This window comes from Canis aureus, chromosome 15 (assembly GCF_053574225.1).
Source record: "Canis aureus isolate CA01 chromosome 15, VMU_Caureus_v.1.0, whole genome shotgun sequence".
NCBI classification, from domain to species: Eukaryota; Metazoa; Chordata; class Mammalia; order Carnivora; family Canidae; genus Canis; species Canis aureus.
In genome coordinates this window covers 62,892,769-62,916,252 of record NC_135625.1, presented here as the reverse complement: position 1 = coordinate 62,916,252, position 23,484 = coordinate 62,892,769, and the positions used below count along the sequence as shown (strand labels likewise).

General features: G+C 38.7%; 1 protein-coding gene across 2 annotated transcripts in view; it reads left to right on the top strand.

Annotated features, from left to right (window-relative positions):
• TPK1 (thiamin pyrophosphokinase 1) overlaps positions 1-23,167 on the top strand; it is a 325,016-nt gene extending 301,849 nt beyond the window's left edge. For both annotated transcript variants that reach the window (XM_077850267.1, XM_077850269.1), the window contains one exon: positions 22,765-23,167. In XM_077850267.1, coding sequence (XP_077706393.1) covers positions 22,765-22,883 — 119 coding nt within the window. In that variant the 3' untranslated portion in view covers positions 22,884-23,167. The remainder of the gene's footprint in view (positions 1-22,764) is intronic.
• The last annotated feature ends 317 nt before the right edge of the window (positions 23,168-23,484 follow it).

The following is a 23,484-nucleotide window of genomic DNA, read 5'->3' as shown; positions in this document are numbered from 1 at the left end:
TAAGGGACTTGGGTAGGCTCTCATGGCTACCTGACACTGGACTTCCACCCCGTGTTCTCTCATTTTCAGGGATGTGAGAACTAGCCATAATGTCGAGCACATGGCAAAATTCCTTTTCAAATGTAGAATCACAGAGTTTGAATGATGCAGGATACTGACCCAGACATTCCATTAGACACTACTCCACGGAGCTGTCTAGAACCATAATAAACCGATTATGAATACCTACTATTCACACTGGCTCTTTTGGTTTAAGAGAATTTAAGGAGAATTTAAACTTATAAATGTATAAGTATATGGCATGATAAACGTTGTGATTAATGGTATGTCTGATTATGCATACTTTTAGGATTATTGTTTCTCTTCCAGAAATTTCTTTGTTCCTATGAGATATTTGAGGGGCACTTTACCTGATAAGAGAAACAAGCATGTATTAACATTGATTGATTATATAGTAAACCTTTACTTTGCCTCTCTTTACATAATGAATCTCTCTTCTCCTTACTGCCTGACAGGAAAATTTAATGGTATGTTTCCTCCAGTAGTAAAACCACTGAGCCTTAGAGAAAGTGCTTTGTACATCCAGTGAGGGAAACACCTTGATACCAGTGAGGAAGAGTCAGGATTTCCACATCAATATGCTAAAATGAAAAGCTTAGCAATACACTTGGTTTATGAGAAACATAGTAATATTTCTCAGAGTTCCATCCATCAATGTGTGGTACCTTATGGATCAAAGATAATCTGAACTTGCTAATAATTTCAAAAGGTAAAGGGAGAGAATGAGAAGCAAGGGTTTCGCTATTGAGGCAAGTGTTCTTCCCCACACCCTTATCCCCACCCCAGTGCTCCTGGACACACCTGGAAGATGGCCTAGAAGCAATATTAGATAGGTTCTGGAAAATCTGGGGTTGGTATGCTTCAGTTAGTAATAACCATTTAAGGAGACGCTGAGATCTAGGAAAGGGATCTCTTTTGAAGTCAGTAAAAGACACTTTATTGAAAGTTCAGGGAGAGTTGATACCAAAGAGTTATGGTTGGTTTGTGTCTTGGCTTTCTGGATGAAATTATCTGACACCAAGAGCCACAGCCTGGGTAGATGTTTGTAGAACAGACACCCAGTTTCGGATCAGTTATTTTTGTTTAATGGGTACCAAAGTCGTTCTTAGTCTTTATGTTGGTTGTTTTATTTAGGTATTCATTTATTCATTCAATAAATATTTATAGTAAGTCCATGATGTACTTGGCACTGTGCTAAGTATATAGATATAATGGACAGCAAAACAAACCTGGTTTCTCCTGGGCTTACATGAATCTGAGTGGTGAGCAAACTGTAGAAATATTATTTTTAATATTAATACTTTTGTATAATTGCATAAACAATTAGGGAGAGGTACCTTTAGGGATCTCTTGTTCTTATTGGGAGTTTCTCAAATTGGAAGACTATATTCTATGAATTGAGATAACCCTAAGCATAATTCTAAAATAGCTTTCCTCATTTCATTTTAATAAAGTTCTTTACTAATAACACAAAGGCTCTAAATTTGCACATACAGTGAACCCTTAATTCCAGCCAGCAGCCCTGCCAATGTGTGTTATAATGTCAGAGTCTCGAACTATTGAGCATAGCAAGTCCATTACCACACAAATAATGGATTGCTGAAGCACCTCTCAGCATTCTCATTGAAAGCCAGCCTTTTTAAAACTCATGACTCTTTTTAATAAACATAAAAGATCACCCTTAATGTCTGATTTTCACAGTAATTTTGTACTTAAAAAGAGATTAACACAATTGCAATTTTAAGAATTTTTTCAAACTACCTTCAACTTCCCACTCTACCCCTCAGAATTACTCTTGTACATAACAAAGCATATGAATGTCTAATGTGCATTACAGTAATTAGAGCTTTTTCACAATTTTTACAAAATGTTTTTTTAAAAAAGGGTGGGATACACAGGGTCAGAGATTTCAAGCATCTTAAATGGTAATTCAGTGGACCCAACAGAAATTTATTAAAGGCTTTACAAAAAGAGAAAGACCTTTATGGTGCATTTTTTTTTCTCTTTCCCATTATAATTACCACTCTCTCTCTCAAACTCCAAATGTCATAATTTAGCCACACAGGAGGATCTTACACCAGAAGATATTCTGCTGGCTCTGTATGTCCTAACTGGCTGTGTACCTGTTTCTGAGGCTATATAAACCCCTGGGTTTTGACTAAATCCAAACAGGAAGTAGATCCTTTTATCTTAGCATTAGAGTACCAGTAACATAACATCATGTGCCAGAGCATGTCTTCTGCAGTTTTTCATAAGCAGTATGTTTGGAGGTTGAACTACACACAGTCAATTGCACTGTTAAAAATTTAATGTCTTTGCCTGCAGAGCATACCCGTGTATTAATTTAGTGGTGCATTAAACCTCTGTGTCTGAGGGTCATGAGCTTACATCTCCAAGCCTGGTAGATATCTAATAAGGTTCAATATGATTAATATGGAGTCTTTTATTAAAAAAGAAGACAAGAAAAGAAAAAAGGAAAGGATGTCTTTTTACTTGGATTTTATATATTTTTTCATGACCTATAAAATCACTTACATAACACACATTAACTAATCCTAAAACACACCACCATTCTTGTATTGCATATTATAAGAGCCATAAAGGAATAATGACTGTTTTAAAAAGCAGTTTACATTTGGGACCAGGTTTTAAAAAACTATTCCTTTTTTATTCAAAAATTTAAAATATTAGGGCACCATTGGGAGAAAAAGACCTCCTGAAATGTCAAATTTAGTGAAGAATGTTGAAGCACATTTAAATCATGAATCAAGAAGACAGCAGTCACTCTCTCAGTTGAAACTGCTAGGAGGCACATGTGTATCCAGATGCCTAAAATCATGCCTAGGTCCAGAGGATGCTCATCTCTATTCTCCAGTAGAAATCTAAACATGTCTCTTAAAGAAGAAGGAAAGACACAATCAACTAAGATGGTTTCTTCATCCCTTGACAGAGAAACAGGAAATGAGATAGGTTTTTCTCTTTGGATTTATTTGGAAGGGTAAGACTTATATGGAATAAGAGCCAGAGCAGAGAGATTTCATCAGTCAGATTCATGCCTATAACATCTAGGCATAGCTCTGCTGTATGTTCTGTAGGAAATGGCCCTTTGATTCTGAGGAGAGGGACAGGCATCATTGCTGTCATGCATCTGAGAGTGGAAGGTGGGATACTGGATACTGGATACTCTAGCACTACGAGACTGAGGCGCAAGAGGCTTCATGGCTGCTACTTGTAAGTAAAGCTGCCCCAAGGCCAAAATCAAGGCAGCTGTTACTCCAGATCCTTCAGGTGGCCTCAAGTGTTCAAGCAGCAGTCAATCTATAGTCATAGAGTTGGCAAAACTCTACTACTGAGCATACAATGTCCATCATCTCTGCAGCAAGGGATTTGCCAATACCCAGAGGACATCTGGAAGAGCATTCATTGATGAGGCCCAAAGGAGCCAGATCAAATACATTTTCCACATGATTCAGATGTTATAGGAAGAGTAAGGGGAAAGACATCTGCCCCCAGATAGCTGCTTTAAAAAATGTCTTTGATTAGGAGTAGAAAAGAGAGAAGTCACAATTTTAACTATTGGTCTACTACTGACTAGACCGAAAGAATAGCTTAGAACCTGCTCATCAACAAGGTACCATGAGGGGCTGAATCAGATGTGCTTCTCTTTCATTCCACTGCCAGCTAGACACTGGAGAGCATCAGAGGAATGGAGGAAGCCATCAATCTACTGTCTGTATACATACTTGCAGGGAATATATGAGGTGATCTGCTTGCTTCTTAATTACTGATGCAGAAAAGATATTCTCAGGCTATTTCTACATGTACTTGTGACTTAAAAGTTTTTTAAAATTAGTTCAATTTTAGTAATGACTGTTTTTACCAAGCAGATGAGAGCTGTAAATTTGTCTATGTCATGCCAAATAAATAGGACTTAACTTGCAGCTTTCATATAAATCTAGCTTCTACACACTGTATAACTTGGGTTTTTAAAAAATATTTTATTTATTCTTGAGAGACAGAGAGAGAGAGGGAGGCAGAGGCAGAGGGAGAAGCAGGCTCCCTGTGGAGTAGGGAACCTGACGTGGGACTTGATCCCAGGACTGCCTGAGTCAAAGGCAGACACTTAACTGACTGAGCTACCTGGGTGCCCTGTATAACTCAGTTTTTTAAGAATGAGTTTTTTTCAATATACAGTGGAGAGTCACCTTGTTTTGGGTATAGTTTTCCTTCTTTTTTTAAAAAAAGATTATTATTTATTCATGAGAGAGAGAGAGAGAGAGAGAAGCAGAGGCAGAGACACAGGCAGAGGGAGAAGCAGGCTCCATGCTGGGAGCCTGACTCAGGACTGGATCCCGGGTCTCCAGGATCACGCCCTGGAGCTGAAGGCAGGCGCTGAACTGCTGAGCCACCCAGAGATCCCCATAGTTTTCCTTCTAATAGTTGCAAATACAGTGATTAATGACAAATTAATTTGTAGATTAGTTCCCCTAGATTTACAAGTAAAGTCTGTATTTTGTTTTGACTATACCATGAAATAATCATATTAAAAGTAAAGGTAGATTCACCTTAATTTTTATCTAATGTGTTTTGTAGATATAGCAAAATGTTTTTACTAAAAGCAAGTATGGAACCATGCCCTAAGTAGTAAGCCTGTTGGATCATTTTCTCTTTATGCCTTGTCCAGACTGTTACTACTACTTAATAGTGGCTAATACCATCAAGGAAAAACCCTCCTATAGTGTTGTAGAAATAGCATCTGTGCATTTTTAAATAAGAAAATGCAGTACAGAGAGTTTCAAGTAAGTACTCTGTGCCCCATAAGGGGTGAGAAATCTCTGAATCAGTTCTGCTGTTGGTCTGAAGCCCATGATGTTGGCCTGTCCGCAGAATCCCTTTCTTCTGTTCCATAACTAAACATTAGAAAAAATAGGTGGCATTGCCACATTTTCAAGCACTTTACATATTTGGCATGCAACTCAAATCATTTAACTTTGCTTAGTCTGTCTATAAAGGGTTCTGGAAGGTCTCCCAAGGTGTTAGGTCCTGTAGCTTGACTCCATGACAGCAGAAGGCAGAAGACTTGCCTGCTCTGCATCCTCCAGTTGATAAAATATCTTAAACTGGTTTCCCAGTCTTGAAATAAAGGGGTTGAATATTCAACCAGTGGTTCTTGGTCCACATTTTCTGAAGTTGTTAAGACCCTAGCAAGTTCCCCCAGGCCACCTTCGTTTCAGAGTGGCCTAGAGCCAGGTGACCAGATCTCTGAAACCAGCACCTGAACTGGCTGAAGTAGGAGCAGCTCCACTACTATCTATGTCAGATCACTGAGCGGCATAGGGAAGGTCCCTTTCGGATTAGAGATTCTGTGATAAAAGTAGTTAGATCGAGTCATGTACCTGATTGGGAGAAAAAAAAAGGCATCATTTAACGTACAAGATAGAATATGAGTGCCACCACACCACAGTTGGTGTAGCAAATGCTAAATAGAAAGTTATAAATTTGAGGTGTGGATAATATGTAACTTTGCATGCAAAGGAAGTTCAGCAAAAAGAGTTCAGGTTGTCATTAGGAAAGGATCTGTGGTACGAGTATTGAAAAAATGGATTATTATAACTAGAACAGGGAGAAATATATTAATTATGAATTAAAATGGCTGCTTTTTAAGAATGGCTAATATTTCCAGGTTCATTAGAATATTCATATAGTAAGATGCCAGCTATTCCTAATATGAAATATTATCATTGTATATCAGTAAGGAGAAATAAAAAATGAAAATAGGTCATGATGAAATATAGTAGGAACAAGCATATGTATTTATGGGTTTATGGACAAAGTCTGAGACACTGTTTTATTACCATTGATATAAGAAATCATATCTGTTAATACTAAAACATTTGACCTAAATTAAATGCTGTTTTTCCTAAAGGACAGCGGTCAGACTCTAACTAAATGAAATTCTGTTCTAAAAACAGCCACATAATTTAGTGGACCCTGCCTGATAGTAAACATTCATCTACCCTTTGTGTTTCAGAAGTATTTTTCAACCAGGCAGTGAAAAGCCACTGTGGCCATGGGATTTCATTTTTAGGAGTCCCAGTTTCAGGCTGAGAGAGAACAGAAAGCTCAGCCATTATGAAAGGAGCTGGAGTCAGAGTCAGGCTGATGGCGGGGTGGGGGGTAAAGCACAGGACGCTGTGTGGAGCGAGGAGACTTCCCGTGTCCACACCGTCCCTCGGATCTAGGGCGGAACAGGTGTGTGAGCCAAAGCAGAGAGCGGGAGACAGTTGGGGACACAGCAGCAGGGAAGATGACATCCAGGAGAAGTGGACATTTCACTAGCAAGGCCTCCCCCGAGAGGAACAGCTGGTCAGGCGGAGTTAACCAAGATGGAGCCAGACTCTCAGAGGAATTTTCATGGCCAGTCTTCCAGAACTTCCAGGGCTTTTGTAAACTCAGGGACTCAGAGTCCTGTGATGAATCTGGCTAGATCTTCCCAGCTATAAATAGATGGTGAATCAATTTCTAATCATACTTAAACTTCACTCCTGAAATTAATCAATATATGCCATGGTTTTTCTAATTTTGCCTAGGAGGTGGAAATAGATCTTTTTTTTTTTTTCATATATTGTTGTGTTTTTGTGTTGGGTAAGTATAAAGATATGTGATAATACAGGGTTTTTTTTTAATAAAAGCCCTAAATAACCATTCATATTAGTAGCCTCATTTGTAGCTTGTTTAAATTTGGAAATATTTCCTTAAAGTGGTTCTGCTCTTTGATCTAAGGTGATGTTCCTTCTATATGATTTATATGGTTCCTCCTCCAGGGATGAAAATCCATGTTATTCTGTTCTTGTTTTAATTTCATTAATTTTTAAAAGTATATATGCATAAACACTTTCCCAGTTGTGATCAATGTATATGTCAATTTTTTTTACTTCTTTAAATTCAGCAATTTTTCTATAATGCTGGACAGTCTTCATCTTTAATGACTATATCGTATTCATCAATATTCTATAACCAATTAGCGTGGCACTGGAAAATTGTAAGAAATTTATTTTTAAATATGTCAATGTTTTTATCTGACCTGGTGTCCAAGAGCAGCAAGTCGACTGTAAAGTAGACTTACCAGGCATTCATCCCTTTTTAGAGCTTTATTTCCACAGCCACCTTTGGGTTTGGCCTCTCACGTCACAAACCAGGATATGTCTTTGCCCTTCCTAATTTCCATGCATCCACCACCTCTGTCCATACTCCAGGGGACAGCTGTAATCCAGGCCCTACCCAACTTGGGCTAATAGGTACCTTTACCAGTTGAGCATATATCCTGTAACAGATGACCTTATGGTCTTATGCCTGAGATGTGAATAAGCTGCTTCATAGGCTGGTTTAATCAAATCTTGTTTAAATGAGTAATGTCCTTCAAAGCAGTTATAGGGGTTTTTTCCAACCCCACACATGCCATTCGTTGAGCCTCTTCCTCCAGGAATAAGAGGTGCCGTGGTTGCTAACAGTCCTTCATTGCTCCTTATTCCGCCCAGGAGAGCTGTGCCTTTTCTCGAGCATAATGTTTATGTCTGTCTGCTTGGGGTTATCTGATTTGACTTGGTAAATTCTAAAAGAGCACAGATTATGTCTCCTTAGCTTATTTTCTGCAGATGTCACCTGCAGGTTTGAGATTAATATTCAGTGATTACATGATGCCACCTCCCATATTCTCTTTCTTCACTTTTCCATGCCGTTTCCATTTGTTTGATGTACTTAAAATAATCTCTGTTGACATTTGAAGGATAGAAGCAAATGCCACTTTAAAGCTTCCTCGGTGCAGATGAAATGATAATACACATTTCCAATACTTGCATGGAGAAGTCAAAGACCATCACAGACATTAACTCATTCATATCCAAAACAGCCATATTTGGCAAATATGGAGGTCACCTGAAGAATTTAGAGCAAAAGTCAGAATATTGTGGTGGGAAGCTCAGCTCTATCTTCAGGGAGGACACTGAGGCCAGCAGCACAAAAGGGCTTGCCCAGGGTTTTCCTGCCAGTCAGCCACCAATTGGGATGAAACCTTTGTCTGGGATGGTCAGCTTTGCCACATGCAGCCACAACTGTCACACTTGTGTGCATGTTTGGGAGATAGGCCAGTGTCCACAGGAGGCAAGGCTGGGCCCCAGGAGTTGAAGGAAGTTGAGCAAAGTAAATCAGCTCAGCACAGCCCTGGACAGACTCACATTCCCTTCTTTGCACACACATTTAAATCTGATACGGACTTTCCATATGGAAAATCTTGGGCTGTTTCTACACAGATCATTCATTTTACCATTAATAATGAAATAGGCCACATTTTATGGATTTGGACTGTCCATTTTTCTTTTTTTCATAAAGCAGTTCTGATGTGCGCTTTAACTGCAGCATGGGCCCTGGGAGTGGAACATGATAATGATATATTAGGGAATTCTTGTTAACAAAGAAAAATAATAACATATTTTAGAAAAGCCTGAACATTTGAAAGCACTTGGGAAACCTTTTCTAACTGGCATAATTAGCTTTGGTTCCTCCACACTGTGGCATTTTCTCGGTCTAATTGTTTTGGGGACAGAAGGCTGAGTGGAGACACAGGCAGTGTGGAGACAGAAGAATAATTGAACATCAGAGGCCTTCTAATGACTTCCGGCCCGAATCCAAGGGCAAGGGACACATGCAACTTTGGAGAGATGAAGATAAATGCAACCACTTTCAAGAAGAATTAGAATAGCCCTTAGACACTTGAGTTCAAGAAAGGATTGGTGGTCAGGACAGAGAGGTGACCACAGCTCACCTTGGGAGGAGACTTCAGCCCGTCAGGGTTTGGAGAGCGAACCTCCGACAAGAAAGCTCAGTGGAGGGCGTGCTCTCACAGTGAAGACGTCCGCTCTGACCACTTTTCTAGGCACTGGACATAATTTAAATTCCATCAGGAAGTGTTAACTACAGGCTGTCCTGGGTGCGCTTTGGTTAGGTTGATGAAGGAAGACCCTGTCCCCCCGTGCCAGGCTGTGTGCCTGCTGTCCCTTTGGGGGCCCTTCCAAGCAGCTGAACATGCACATACCACAGGCTAGCTGCCTGCTTCCCAAATGTGGCACACATTTTCTTCAATTTGGGTTTATTTTAAACACACTTCAAGTCAAGGAGCATGTCTTGATTTGATTCTCCTAACAGCATTAGTTCAGCTTTCGAGGAAGCAAATGTGAATAAGAAGAAGGTGCTTTCCTTCACGAGTTCTCGTCTTTTTAAACTTTCCTCCCAAATTTTAACATTGAATTTTAATATTAAAAACAACAACAACAACAAAAAAAAGCCCGGCAGCCCCGGGTGGCTCAGCAGTTTAGCGCCACCTTCGGCCCAGGGCATGAACCTGGAGACCCGGGATCGAGTCCCATGTCGGGCTCCCTGCATGGAGCCTGTTTCTCCCTCTGTCTGTGTCTCTGCCTCTGTGTGTGTGTGTCTCATGAATAAATAAATAAAATCTTTTAAAAATGAAAAATAAAACCTCAAACTTACAGAAAAATTGAACAGTACGGCAAAATCTCTATACTTTCCCTCGAGATTCAGAACTGTTAACATTTCTCTACATTTGCATGTCCTTCCTGGTGTGTGTATTATTAATTCAGCCTCCAGGGGTAAGGAATGAGAGAGAGCTATCCAGGCTGGAGGGGGACATTGGACTTCAGACTGAAAAGATGGGTATGTTCCAGAAGGAGGGGAGACATCAAAACTTCTCATGGAACTAGGAAGTTCCTGATCTATTAAGGGAACAGCAAGTGGCATGGGGTGGCTAGCAAGTAGGTTAAATGGGAGGAGATAGCCATTTGAGGAAGGGCCTTGAATGCCAGGCCAAAATGTTTGGGGTAGGAGGTAGCAAGGTGATGAGCAATGAATTTTCATCATTTATCCTTTCAGGCAGGAACGGCCAGATCAGCTAGGGAATTTAGAGGAGTGCGAGGAGAGGCAATGACTAGGAGTAAGAAGACCATCTGCTGTATGTCCAGGCAGGAGTTGTCATATTAAGTTCCTTTATAACACAGGATGTATTCTATTGGTAGTTTTGTTATGTTTGTTTAGGTTCTGCATTTTTTATTGTCTAGTTTTGTAATCTTTTCAGCCTTCAACTTTAAGGGCAGAGGACTCTCTCTTTCTTCCTGCTGAGCATATGCCAAATATCCAAGTGTGTGTTGATCTATTCCTGTCATAAGCTGAAATAATTTGAAATGACTTGTTATGCTCACTTGAATTTAATAGTCCCTTTATAACCTGAGACTCTCTGAATACATATCTGCAGATGAATCAGTCTGATGATAATGTTCCCTGGAAAAACAGATAACTAATTCATTAAGTATGGTTTCTGCTTCAGTAACCTAGATCTGTACTGTTCAATCAATACGGTAACCAGTAGCCACATGTGGCTGTTAAACACTTAAAATAGATCTGATCAAACTGAGAGAAGCTGTAAATACACACCAGATTTCAAACTTAGTATATAAAAAAGGAATGTAAAATATCTCAATAATAATTTTTCTTATATTGATGACATGTTAAAATGACAATATTTTAGATATACTAGATTACATGAATATAAAGTGGCCCACTCTCACCACTTTTCTTCAACAGAACATCTGAAGTCTTAGCCAGAGCTATTAGGCAGGAACAAGAAATAAAAGCCATCTACGGTGGGAAGGAAGAAGTAAAACTGTCATATTTGCAGATGACATAACACTATATAGAGAAAACCCTAAAGACTTTTTTTTTTTAAACTGTTTAATAAAAGAATTCAGTTAAGTTGCAGGATAAAAAAAATCAATATCCAAAAATATACTGGGTTTCTATACATTAATAGTGAACTATCAGAAAGAGAAATTAAAAAAACAATCCCATTTACAGTTGCATCAAAAAGAATACAAATAAAAATAAATAAAAAAAAGAATACAAATAAATTTAACCAAGGAGATAAAAGACCTGTATACTGAAAATGATAATACTTTGATGAAAAACAATGAAAAAGACACAAATGGAAAGATATTTATGGTCATGGATTGGAAGAATAGTCTTAAAATGTCCATATGACCCAAATCAATCTATAAATCAGTGAAATCCCTACCAAAATTCCAATGGCATTTTTCACAAAAATAGAACAAACCTAAATCTATATGAAACCACAGACAACTCTGAATAGCCAAAGCAATCTTGATAAAGAACACACCTGGAGACATCCTGTTTCCTGATTTCAACCTATATCACACCAAGCTACATTAATCAAACAGTGTTTTATTGGCGTAAAAAGAGACACAGGCCAGTGGATCCAGATGAGTTTCTGAGCCCAGAAATGAATCTGTGCATATACAGCCCATTAAAATAAAGGAGCCAAGAATATCCAGGGGGAGAAGGACAGTCTCCTCAATAAATGGCAATGGGAAAGCTAGACCTCCTCTATTCTGTGTCATTTACAAAGATCATCTCAAAATAGATTAAAGACTTAAACATAAGATCTGAAATCTAGAAGAAAACAGAGATGGTAAGCAGCTTGCCATCAATCTTGGCAGTGATTTTTTGGATTTGAAACAAAAAAGCAAAGGTAGCCACAAAATTAAAAATAAACAGGTGGGTCTGCATCAAACTATCAACAAAATAAAAGGCAGCCTACTGAATGGAAGAAAATATTTGCAAATCCTATGCTGGATAAGGGACATCCTAAATATATATTCATAAAATTTAATAACAAAAAATGTTGATTAAACTTTTTCAAAGAAGATCTTCAAATGGCCAACAGATACATGAAAAGGTGCTCAACCTCATCATCGGGGGAGTGTAAATCATAACCACAGTGAGGTATCACCTCACACTTGTTAGAATGACTATTATCAAACCGACAAGAAATAACAGGTATTGGCAAGGATGTGAAGAAAAGGGAACCCTTATGCACTGTTGGAGGGAATGCAAATTGGCGCAGCCACTATGGAAAACACTATAGAGTTCCTACAAAAATTAAAAATAGAACTTCATATGATCCAGCAGTGCCACTTCTGGGTTTTATCCAAAGAAAACAAAAACACTAACTTGAAAAGATATATACATCTGCATATTCACTGCAGCCTTATTTATACTTGCCAAGAAATGAAAGAACTTAAGTGTCCATCGGTGGATGAATGGATAAAGAAAATGTGTATGTACATACATACACACAATGGAATATTATTCAGCCATAGAAAAGAAATACTGCCATTTGCAGCAACATGGATAGATCTTGAGGGCATCATGCTAAGAAAAATAAGACAGAGAAAGACAAATACCTTATAATCTCATTTATATGTAGCTACTTAAAAGAACCCCTCAATACAGAAAACAGATTCATGGTGGCCAGAGGCTAGGAGTGGAAGAAATGGGTGTAGATGATCAAAAGATAGAATTTTCCAGTTACAAAACAAGTCATCAGGAGGATGTAATGTACAGCATGTTGATTATAGTTACTATCTTGTTTATTTGAAGGTTGCTAAGAGAGTACATCTTAAAAATTCTCATCACATTAAAAAAATATTTGTAACCATCTGTGGTGATGGACATCATACTGACACTGTGGTGATCATTCCTCAATATAGACATATTTTGAATCCTTACATAGTGTATCTGAAACCATTGTCACTTATATCTCAACAAAAATAACAAATGTGTGTGTATATAAACATTTTACCTGTTTTTACTTTTTTAATGTGGCTACTGGAAAATTAAAATTTCGATGTGTGGATCCTGTGATATTACAGTGCTGACAGAGATAATTGGACATTTCTGTGACACATGCTCTCCAACTCATATTTTTTTTAAGATTCCAATAAATATACATGAAAGGCATGTATTCTGCAGCTCTCTACTAGGACTAGTTTGAGTTTCTGCCATCAACAAAGTGTGAAAAAAGCAATACTGATACTTAAGTCTTTGATAATTTTTAACAACCACCATAAGTATCAATGCTGTTTTATAGGAAACAACTTTAAAATAGGAATTCTGGGAGGGATATTTTTATTAGGAAATGGTAAATTAGCAATTTTTAAAAATTGAGGGTTTGCCCAATAGAAGTCTGTAAACCGGTTGTAAATCTGTAGTTCAAATAATTAAAATGGTAAAGACCAATCCAGTGAGCTGGTTTCAGAGGCAGTATAGTTTGCTTTTTCTGCTAATGAAATGTCATATTTTTGTAATATATGGCATTTCTCCAAATTGGCTAAGCATCTTAAGAGAACAAATGATGAAGGTAGAGCATGCGGCGGTGCTATTACGTCTGAGATAGTTGGTGATATGTCCAGTACATCTGACTGCACTCCCAGGGCTTAACATAATGTTCCAGAATGCTGGGGAACCTCTTGAGATCCATCAAAGTAGGTTCATTAAACATTTGTGTGGCATACATGGTATTCATTTAAGGCTTAGAGTGGTTTGCACACTTCCACGGCTTTGCCCACTTAGTCCATCAGGCTGCTGACAGTTCCAGACTTTAGGGGAAACAGAGCAACCTCAATTCTCTTTTCAAAGCTCTTCAAAGAATTGCCGTAACCTCCCTTGGCAACATGTGTCTAACAACTTTCATTATCATCATCATAGCCTGTGGATTTAACTTCTCTGAATTTCATTTTCCTCATTTGTAAATTGCAGATAAAAACCTGCTATACTCAGAGCACGTGGTGTGCACTGTAAGTGTTCAGGTGACATCTGAGATGAATGAGAATTACTCCATCTCAAGCATCACCTCCTTGCACAGCATCTCCCAGGCAAAGCTCGTTTACTCCCTTCTCTTACGCCCTCAATTTCATCTATTTAAGAAATGTTGGCGTTGGGACGCCTGGGTGGCTCAGTGGTTGAACATCTATCTGCCTTCAGCTTGGGTCATGATCCTGGGGTCCTGGGATCGAGTCCCACATTGGGCTCCCCGTTGGGGGGCTGCTTCTCCTTTGCCTGTGTCTCTGCCTCTCTGTGTGTCTCTCATGAGTGGATAAATAAAATCTTAAAAAAAAAAAAGGAAAGAAAAAGAAATGTTGGCATTGCCTTCTTTATAATTCACGTATTTATTTTACGAAATAATCAGATTCTTAGGAAGCCAGTAAAGGAGTCAGGCCTGTGGGGATCTGTGTGGCTCCTCACTCACCCAAGAGTTCACTTCCTACTTGAATATACAACCTATCCTGGCCCCATCATTATTAGCCCTTGGGCCACACTTGTCTAGTCCACTGGGCATGACTGTATGTACGTCAGTACGTCCTTTCTCCAGTGTCCAGCAAAGAGGATAGCCTTGGCCAATACCTATCAAGCAAGTGATTTACTAGCCTGGCAAAATTTATCTCATTGTACCTCCCAGCTGGCCATAAACTAATCACTTGAACTAAGGCATCTGCGAATTATTCAAACCATGCCAATCTCTCTTTTTCATTTTAAAATACTATTAATGTGGAGAAAGAAAACCTTGACCTACCCTCGTGTAACACACAAAAAAATGGTTGGATAATTTAAATTCTAGTAATTTGCCATCTTCTGCTGTAGCATCCTCAGTCTTTCCAGCTTTAGACAAAAGCTAGTAGGGTATCATTAAAAGCAGCAGAATATTGAGTGCCTAACTCTCATCCTTACCTTTGGGAAAGAAAACAGTGTGAGATAACGGAAGAAAATTATAAAATCTATGTTAATGTTTCTCTTCTTTTTAAGTACTTCTAATTTTCTAAAATATGAAAACCCAAAAGTTAGGCTGTGCTTCTGTGTTCCCTAATATATCTGCTGTTACATTTCATTGGAAGGAAGGGTAACGTAAGCAGCCCTCGTTGGCCACTACGGTTGTCGTGAGACCACAGTTGCCCTTAAGACAACTGATGACACTAGCTTTGAAGCAAACGCTGCACTTCCACATTCAGACAGAGCAAGCAATTTTACGTTATGTTTGCCACGTGTGATATGGTTTCCTATAATTTCACACAAAGCTGTAACTTTTACTCTTATCTCTAGTTAAAACAAGACTTGACTTGAATAACTGGTTATCTAAGAATCATAGTTAGTTCTACTCTCTAACAACAAAGAGCGGAGGGGGAAGAATCACATCTCAGTTGTCTAAATGTGGAATTGAATCTAAATGATAAGCCAGCCAAGGTTTTGGACAGGTTCTCTGGGGGTAGATCTGAAAAAGTAATTTTTGAGAGAGTGATGGCATCAAGATGGCAAATAGGTCATTCCTAAAAGTCCAGTCCCCTTCACAAGAAAGCAACAGTTACCACGGATGAGACACCACTATAAAAATCCTAGAACATGAGGGTTCTAAAGCCTAAAGCACAGAGACCGAGATGGACTGCACGAGAAGGCCGAGAGCAGCAGCTCCCCCCAGGGCAGTATGACACTTCACCAAGAGGACCCCTGAGCCTGCAGTGTCTCCAGCAGGAAAGAGAGCGCGAGGTGGACATCTAGCTCCCCAGTACCGAGAATCACTTCTCAGGATCTCACATCCAGGGGGGTAGTGTGTAGCTTGATTGCTGGGGGTCAGATCATGATTTTAAAAGGGGGGGGGGGAATAGAGTCGATAGCAACCACATTTGAATCTTGGAAGACCGAGTTTCCACTCAGAGCAGCATCGAAGTAGAAATCTCAGCCAGTGGTTGTGCTTCTCTAAAGAGTCAAGATTGTGCCCCAGGCTGACCAGGAACTTGGTGGGGCCCAGATCTGCCTGGTTCGGGACCATAAATAATGAGTCATGCCAGCCTTGGAGCCAGACCTTCTTGAGCGGGACAGCTAATTCGTAGGACTGTCTACTGCTGAGTGTAGCTCCCAGCACAGGAAGCCTGGCCTGAGCCCCTGTGAAGCTGTTCACCCCAGTAGCACTCACGTGAAGAACTTGGCCAGCAGTGCTGGCTGTCTGCAGAGCCAGAATGGTAACCCTGTTTGGCCAAGGAGCACGATTCCACCCAATTCCCCCAAACAAGAGCCTTGCAGGCCCTGGGGCCTATTCGATGCCCCCAATCAACTTAGCAAAACTAATCTACGGTCCCATCCACTACTGACCAGGAAACCCAACCACAGCTCCCAGGAATCTGCATTGCCCACCCTGCCATCCCAGTTACAGCAGCACTGGAGTGGAGAGCCCAGCCAAGCACCCCTTCTCATCTGCAGGATCAAGACCATAGCCTGTTTGGCCTCCAGAAAAGAGCCTTGCCAGCCTTGGGGCCTCTACAGCAACTCCACCTAAACAGGGAAACTAACTTGTAGCCCTGATCCCTGCTGAATACAGCCTCTGCCCACCTAACCGAGGAACCTAACAGGGGAAGCCAGGTAGCCCATCCTGCAGCCCTGCTTACGGTGGCACATGAGCTGTGAACATAGCCTGTGGCTCTGCCCATCAGCAGAACAAAGCTGGTGACTCCATCTGGCCAGAGATGGTGCACAGTCCTGCCTGATTTGGGTCCCCAAACAACAAGCTATGCTGGCCTTAGCCCCTGTTCTGCTGCTCTGCCCAATCAGGGAAACTAATTCATAACCATGCCTATTTCTGAGAATAGTAGTAATCCTAACTGTCTAGGAAACCTGACCAACAAATCCAGGCAACTGTGAAGCCATCCTACAGTTGCACTGGGCAGGCAACACAGTCGTCAGTACATGGAACATTTTTTTAGGATCCTCTATTAGGCCACAAAAAAAGTTTTAGTAAATTCAAGAATATTGAAATCATACCAATTATCCTCTCTGCCCACACTGGCATAAAACTAAAGATCAATAACTGGAGGAAAAATTAATGAATACATAGAAATTAAATAGCATTCTCCTGAATAGCTAGTAGATCAGAGAAGAATTTCAAAAGAAAGAGTACCTGGAAACACAATATACCAAAACTTATAGGATACAAAAAAAGCACTTCTAAAAGAGAAGTTCATAGCTATAAGGCACACATCAAGAAAACAGATTTCAAATAAACAACCTATCTTTACACCTATGGAATTAGAAAAAGAAGAACAAACTAAGCTCAAAGCTTGCAGAGGAAATACAGATTAGAAAGTGAAATACAGAAAAGACCATTTTAAAAAAAAACTAAGAGTTGGTTCTATGAAAAGATAAAGTTGACACCTTTATGTAGACTAACCAACATAAAGGAGAGTACTCAAATCAACAAAATTTATAAATGAAAAAGATTACAACTATAAAATCACCAAAATACAAAAGATTGTATGAAGCTACTATGAAAACTACACCAACAAACCAGACAACTGCAAAGAAATGGAAAAAATCTTAGAAACGTATACCCTACCAAGGCTGAGTCAAGAAGAAGTAGAAAATCTGAACAGGTGAATTACTAATACGGAGCTTGAATCAGTAATGAAAAGTCTCCCAGTGATGTACCAGATGGCATCACTCTGCATTTTACCAAACATTTAAAGAAGAATTAGTACCGGGACACCTGGGTGGCTCAACGGTTTAGCGCCTGCCTCTGGCCCAGGGCATGATCCTGGAGTCCCGGGATTGAGTCCCACATCGGGCTCCCTGAATGGAGCCTGCTTCTCCCTCTGCCTGTGTCTCTGCCTGTCTCTCTCTCTCTCTCTCTCATGAATAAATAAATAAAATCATAAAAAAAAAAGAATTAGTACGAATCCTTTTCAGACTCTTCCAAAAAATCGAGGTGATAGAAACATTCCCAATTCCTTTTACAAGGCCAGCGGTAACCTAATACCAAAGCTAGATAAGGACATGACAAGATAACTACAGGCTAGTATCCCTGATAAGTACAGATGCAAACATTTTCAACAAAGTTACTAGCAAATTAAACTCAACAGCATATTAGAAGGATTATTCACCATAATCAAGTAGGATTTATCTCTGGGATGCAAGGATGGTTCAACATTTATACAAATCTGTAAATGTGGTACATCACATTAATAGAATAAAAGAAAAGTGATCATGATCATCTCGATAGATGCAGAAAAAGTATTTGACAAAATTCAAAATCTATTCATGATAAAAACTCCTAACTAATACATAGAATATGCCCCCTCCATATAATAAAGGCCATATATAACAAGCCCACAGCTAACATCATCCTTATGATGAAAGTCTAAGAGCCTTCCCTATAAGATCAGGAAGGAGACAGGGGTGCCAACTGTCACCACTCCTATTCAACACCATACTGGAAGTCCTAGCCAGAGTACTTAGGCAAAATAAAAGGCATCAGAAGTGGAAGAGAAGAAACAAAACTCTCTATTTGCAGATGATATGATTTTATATGTAGAAAATCCTAACACCTCCACCAAAAGAAAAATCAACAAATTCAGCAAAGGTACAAGTTACAAAATTAACATACAAAAATCAGTAGTGCTTCTATATACTAACACTAAGTTACCTAAAAAAAAAAAAAAAAAGAAATGATCCCATTTGTAATAACACCAAAAACAATAAAATAATTAGGAATGAATTTACCCAGAGGTCAAAGATCTCTACACTGAAAACTACAAGATATTAATGAAAGAAATTGAATAAGACACAAATAGAAAGATACCCCATGTTCATGGATTGGAATAATTAATGATTAAAATGTCCATACTATTTAAATCTCCATACTATCAAACTATCCAGATCCATCTATAGATTTATTGCAATCCCTAACAAGATTCTAAAGGCATTTTTTTTTTTTTACAAAAGCAAAAAACAAAACAAAACAAAAAAACCTAACATTTGTATGGAACCACCAAAGACCCTGAATAGCTAAAGTAATTCTGAGAAAGAACAAAGCTGGAGGCATCACAGTTCCTGATTTAAAACTATATTATGATGCTGTAGTAATCAAAATAGTATGTTACTGGCATAAAAATTATACATCTAAGCCAATGAAACATAATCTAGAGCCCAAATTAACCCCCCACTGATGGAATAAACTAATATTTGACAAGGGATCCAAAAATATGCAATTGAGAAAAGACCATCTCTTCAATAAGTAGTAATGAGAAAATTGGATATCCACAGGTGAAAGAATGAAACTGGACTCTTTTGTTAAACCAGTCACAAAAATTAACCCAAATGGAATAAAGACTTAAACATGAAACCTGAAGCCATGAAACTCCTAGAAAAAAAAAAAAAAAAAAACCTAAGGGAAAAAATTGCCTTTTGATAGGACACCTAAAGCACAAACCACAGATTAAAAAATAAACAAGTGCATCAAACTAACACAACAAAAGCAACAACCAAAAAAATGAACCTGTTTTTGACAAGGATCAAAAAATCTTTGCAAGCTGTATACCATCTGATAAGGGGTTAATATCTAAAATACATAAAGAACTCATAAAATTCATTAGTGAAAAGAAGAAAAAGCAAATAATCCGGCAGAAAAATGGCCAAAGTACCTGAAGACATTTTTCCAAAGAAGATATTCAAATAACCAACAGGTGATGAAAAGGTGCTCAACATCATTCATCATTAGAGAAATACAATTCAAAACTACAAGGAGCTATCTCACCTTAAGCCTTGTAGGATGGCTATCATCAAAAAAACAAAAGGTAACTGATGCTGGCATGGTCTTAGAGAAAAGAGAAACCTTGTATGCTGTTGATGGGAATGTAAATTGGTACAGCCACTTTGGAAAACAGCATGGAGTCCCCCCCCCCCCCACCACCACCACCAAAAAAAATAAAACTAGAACAACACTATGATCCAGCAATTCCACTTCTGGGAACATATCTGAAGGAAATGAAAACATTATGTTGAAGAGATATCTGCACACCATGTTCCCTAGCAAGCATTATTCACAGGAGCCAAGAAATGGAAACAACCTCAGTGTCCATCAGTGGATGAATTGATAAAGAAGTTGGGGTATATACATACATACACACACACGCACACCCCACTGGAGTATTATTCTGCCATAGGAAGGAGGAAATCCTGCCATTTGCAACATGAATTTTTAGGGCATTATGTAAGTGAAGTGAGTCAGACAGAAAAGAAAACGAATACTGTATGATCTCACTTATATGTAGAATCCAAAAATAACAACCTCACAGAAAACCTCAGGTAGTTTGTTGCCAGGGGCACAGGGGTAGCGGGGAGTTGGGTGAAGGTGGATACAAACATCTAGTTCTAAAATATAGAAGTACTGAGCATATCATGTACAACATAAGTGTAGTTAACAATGCCTTATGGAATATTCAAAAGTTGGTAAGAAAAGATTCCAAAAGTTCTCATCACAAGGAGGGAAAAAATTGTAATACATGCTAACCAAATTTACTAAATAATCATTACCAAATAATCATTTCCTAGTATATACGTATGTCAAGCCATTATGCTGTGCATCAATATAGCTCAATAGAACAGGAAGAAAATAATCTGTGGGAAGTTGTCTGTCTGCCAATCTTGTTATTTTGCTTCATGATTGACCCTCCAACATTTGGGTTAGGGGGAGTTTAATCATAATTCCAAGTATTTTCCTCAAAAAAATATTTTTTTCTTATAAGGAAAACTTTACAGTTTGCTTGAAAAGCATGATTCTTTGACTTGAAGGAATATACTCCAAAATAATTGTAGTGACATACTGAATTAAAACTTATGATTTTTGTATTTCATCTTATTCATCTTAGTCTTCTATCTTACTATTGTAATCTCCGTAAAGTTGGAGACTAGAAAGTATTTAATTGTGACCTTTCATTATTTCTGACCGTACTGCTACAGACTCCATGTGTCCCCTAGAAGTCATATGTGGAAGCCGTAACCCCCAAGATGGTGGTATCGGGAGGTGGAGCCTTTGGGAAGTAACTAGGGTTGAACCAGGTCATGGGAAGGGAACCTCTCATGATGAGATAAAAACTATATTCATTCTTTCTCCATTAAGAATTCATGCCTTAAAAAAAAAAAAAAAAAAGAATTCATGCCTTAGGGAAACCTAAGTGTCTAGCCCTAATGATCTGAAATTGATAGTCTACCTTCAGAAAAGCAGAAAGGAATTTATATGCAACTACAAACTAGAGACATAATTTTGTGCCCTTGTCCTTTGAGCTTATGTAAAAACCAGGATTTAATCTAATCAGTTTCCAGAATCTTAAAATGCATTGTGTCAAATTCAGGCAGTTATGCATACATTGTTCTTCTCTGGGGCATTTCCACTGTACAGGTGGCAGGTCCGCTAAAGCATCCAAACTTGTCTTTATGAATAAAATGGTTTGCAGTGCTCAAACTGTTCCCCAACTTTTCCCTTTTTGGCCATTGGGAAAGCCTTGAAACCCTAGGCCTGGGCCCGAGGTCTGGAGGTACCTGGTGTGCACCTGATTCCAGGCAAGGTCGCTCTTCAGGGAGCCAAGGCCTTTCTCCAACAGATCCCAAACAGACTTTGTCATGAGTCCATGACCACCACCCTAACCCACTCTCCACATCATCATGTCTAGATTTATAAACATATGTGCACAGTAGCATCATTTAGAAACTTCATCTCAAAAAAGTGCCAAATTACTGAAGAGGCAAGAGCTTCTTAGACTGACATATATATATATATATATATATATATATATATAAAATCAGGGTGATTGTCACATGAGATCCACTCCGTATTTTTGTATAGTTTTACCTTATTACTTTGTGTTTGCATTAGTAAAGGCATGGACAGCTCTGAAAAATAAGTAATTTGAGATTTAATAAATAAACTGTGTTAACTGGTAATACTAATCATACAGTATCCAGTAATACTATTTCTGAATTTTTAAATTGCCTCTTCAAGATTTCCTCAGAAAGATAACAAGCTCCCTCTAGTGGGAAGTGAACATTATAACTGAGTTATTTCCCCCAAAGCAGTGTGACTTTTTGTTTAAAGGAAAAACGCTCCGTTTATTTTTCTCTCTGAATTTTAGCAAAGAGAATAATATTGGTTCTCATGGAATGTCTATAGGACAGTCATGAGTTTGGAGTCATGTTGATGAACTGCAGTTACACAAGCAAAGTGAGGTTATCTGACTTACTGCCCTAATGCCTTGGCATTAACTCCAGCTAACCTGTTAGAATATATACATACCTACATATATATGTCATTGGTAAGTAAATTCTATCACTTAACTCCTAAGCCTTTATTTTGATAATTAAATAGTTAGAAGACTATCTCATCTGTTGCCCTCATTTTACAGCTGGGCTTATGGATCTCTCCAGATGACACAGTGGGAAATCTGCTTCGACCTTTGAGTTCCTATTAATTTTACAGAAAGCAGGCCTTGCTCATTTTGGCTTTTCTTAATTTATGAGAAAAATATAACCAAAATCCCATACTTTTTTGGAGTAATTAGCTTTCCGCCCCATATCATTCAGACTTGAAGCTAAAACTGCATGTTTATAGCGTTTAATAACTTATGTAAAATGTTAATTCTGAATCACCCAGAAAAATTATAATTTCACTCAGGCAAGGAAGTAGCACAGTGCAAAATGGGTTTTGATTTTACAATCAGTAATGAAAAAATAATAAAAAAATTTAATGAAATTTTGTATGAGAATGGCATATATCCCAGAATAGTTAAAAACCAATAACCCACTCCCTGAAAAGTGGTTATGGCAAGTTATGGAAACTTTCAGTTTTAAAATCCCACAGCCTGTGTTTCCGCGTGCTTCACTGCTTTTTGGTAACTGTTGACAAAGTTCTTCCACACTGGAGAAAAGGTTGCCTCTCAGTAAACATTTTGTTTTATTGTTTTCTTATAGCAAATAACATGCTTGGTTTTGGAACACTGGTCAGTACTTCCAATACCTATGATGGATCTGGTGTCGTGACCGTGGAAACGGACCATCCGCTGCTCTGGACCATGGCCATCAAAAACTAACCCAGCAGCTGGCATCCACAGCCATGCCTCTGACTTACCTCATTTGCCGCTGACTTACTGCTCGAGAAGAGTTCACCTTGGTTTACAGAAATTTACACCTCTCCATGGAAGCCCACTAGTTTTAAAGATGTTAATGTTTTGATAATTGAGGTAACACAAATGACAGATCTCAGTTTTACAGTGAAGGAGAAAACCCACTATTTGTTAAGAAAGTAAATAAGGTCTATTATATTCACTTGGAAAACTAACATGGCTCATTGCGCTATAAAATTAAGTATCGATTACTGTTATTGTTATCATTCCATTTATCCTAGAGCATTGCTTTTAATTTGGAAGCCGAGAAAGTTCTCTGTTGAGGGTCCTTGGTGTCCAACACCTAAGCCTTCTCCTGCCCATCCTTAAATCCTTACACTGAAGGCTACTTCTGAGTGTCTATTATGCTGGAGTTCTCTGTATAATACAGAGGACTTTCAGATTGGGTGGTTACAAGCGCACCATTTCGCCCTGGCCTCATCACTGTCTTGATGTCTCACCTATATCACCTGTAGGTAAACTACAGGTGAAGAAATGCCATGAAGGGTAAGTGACGCCTCCCAGAGCC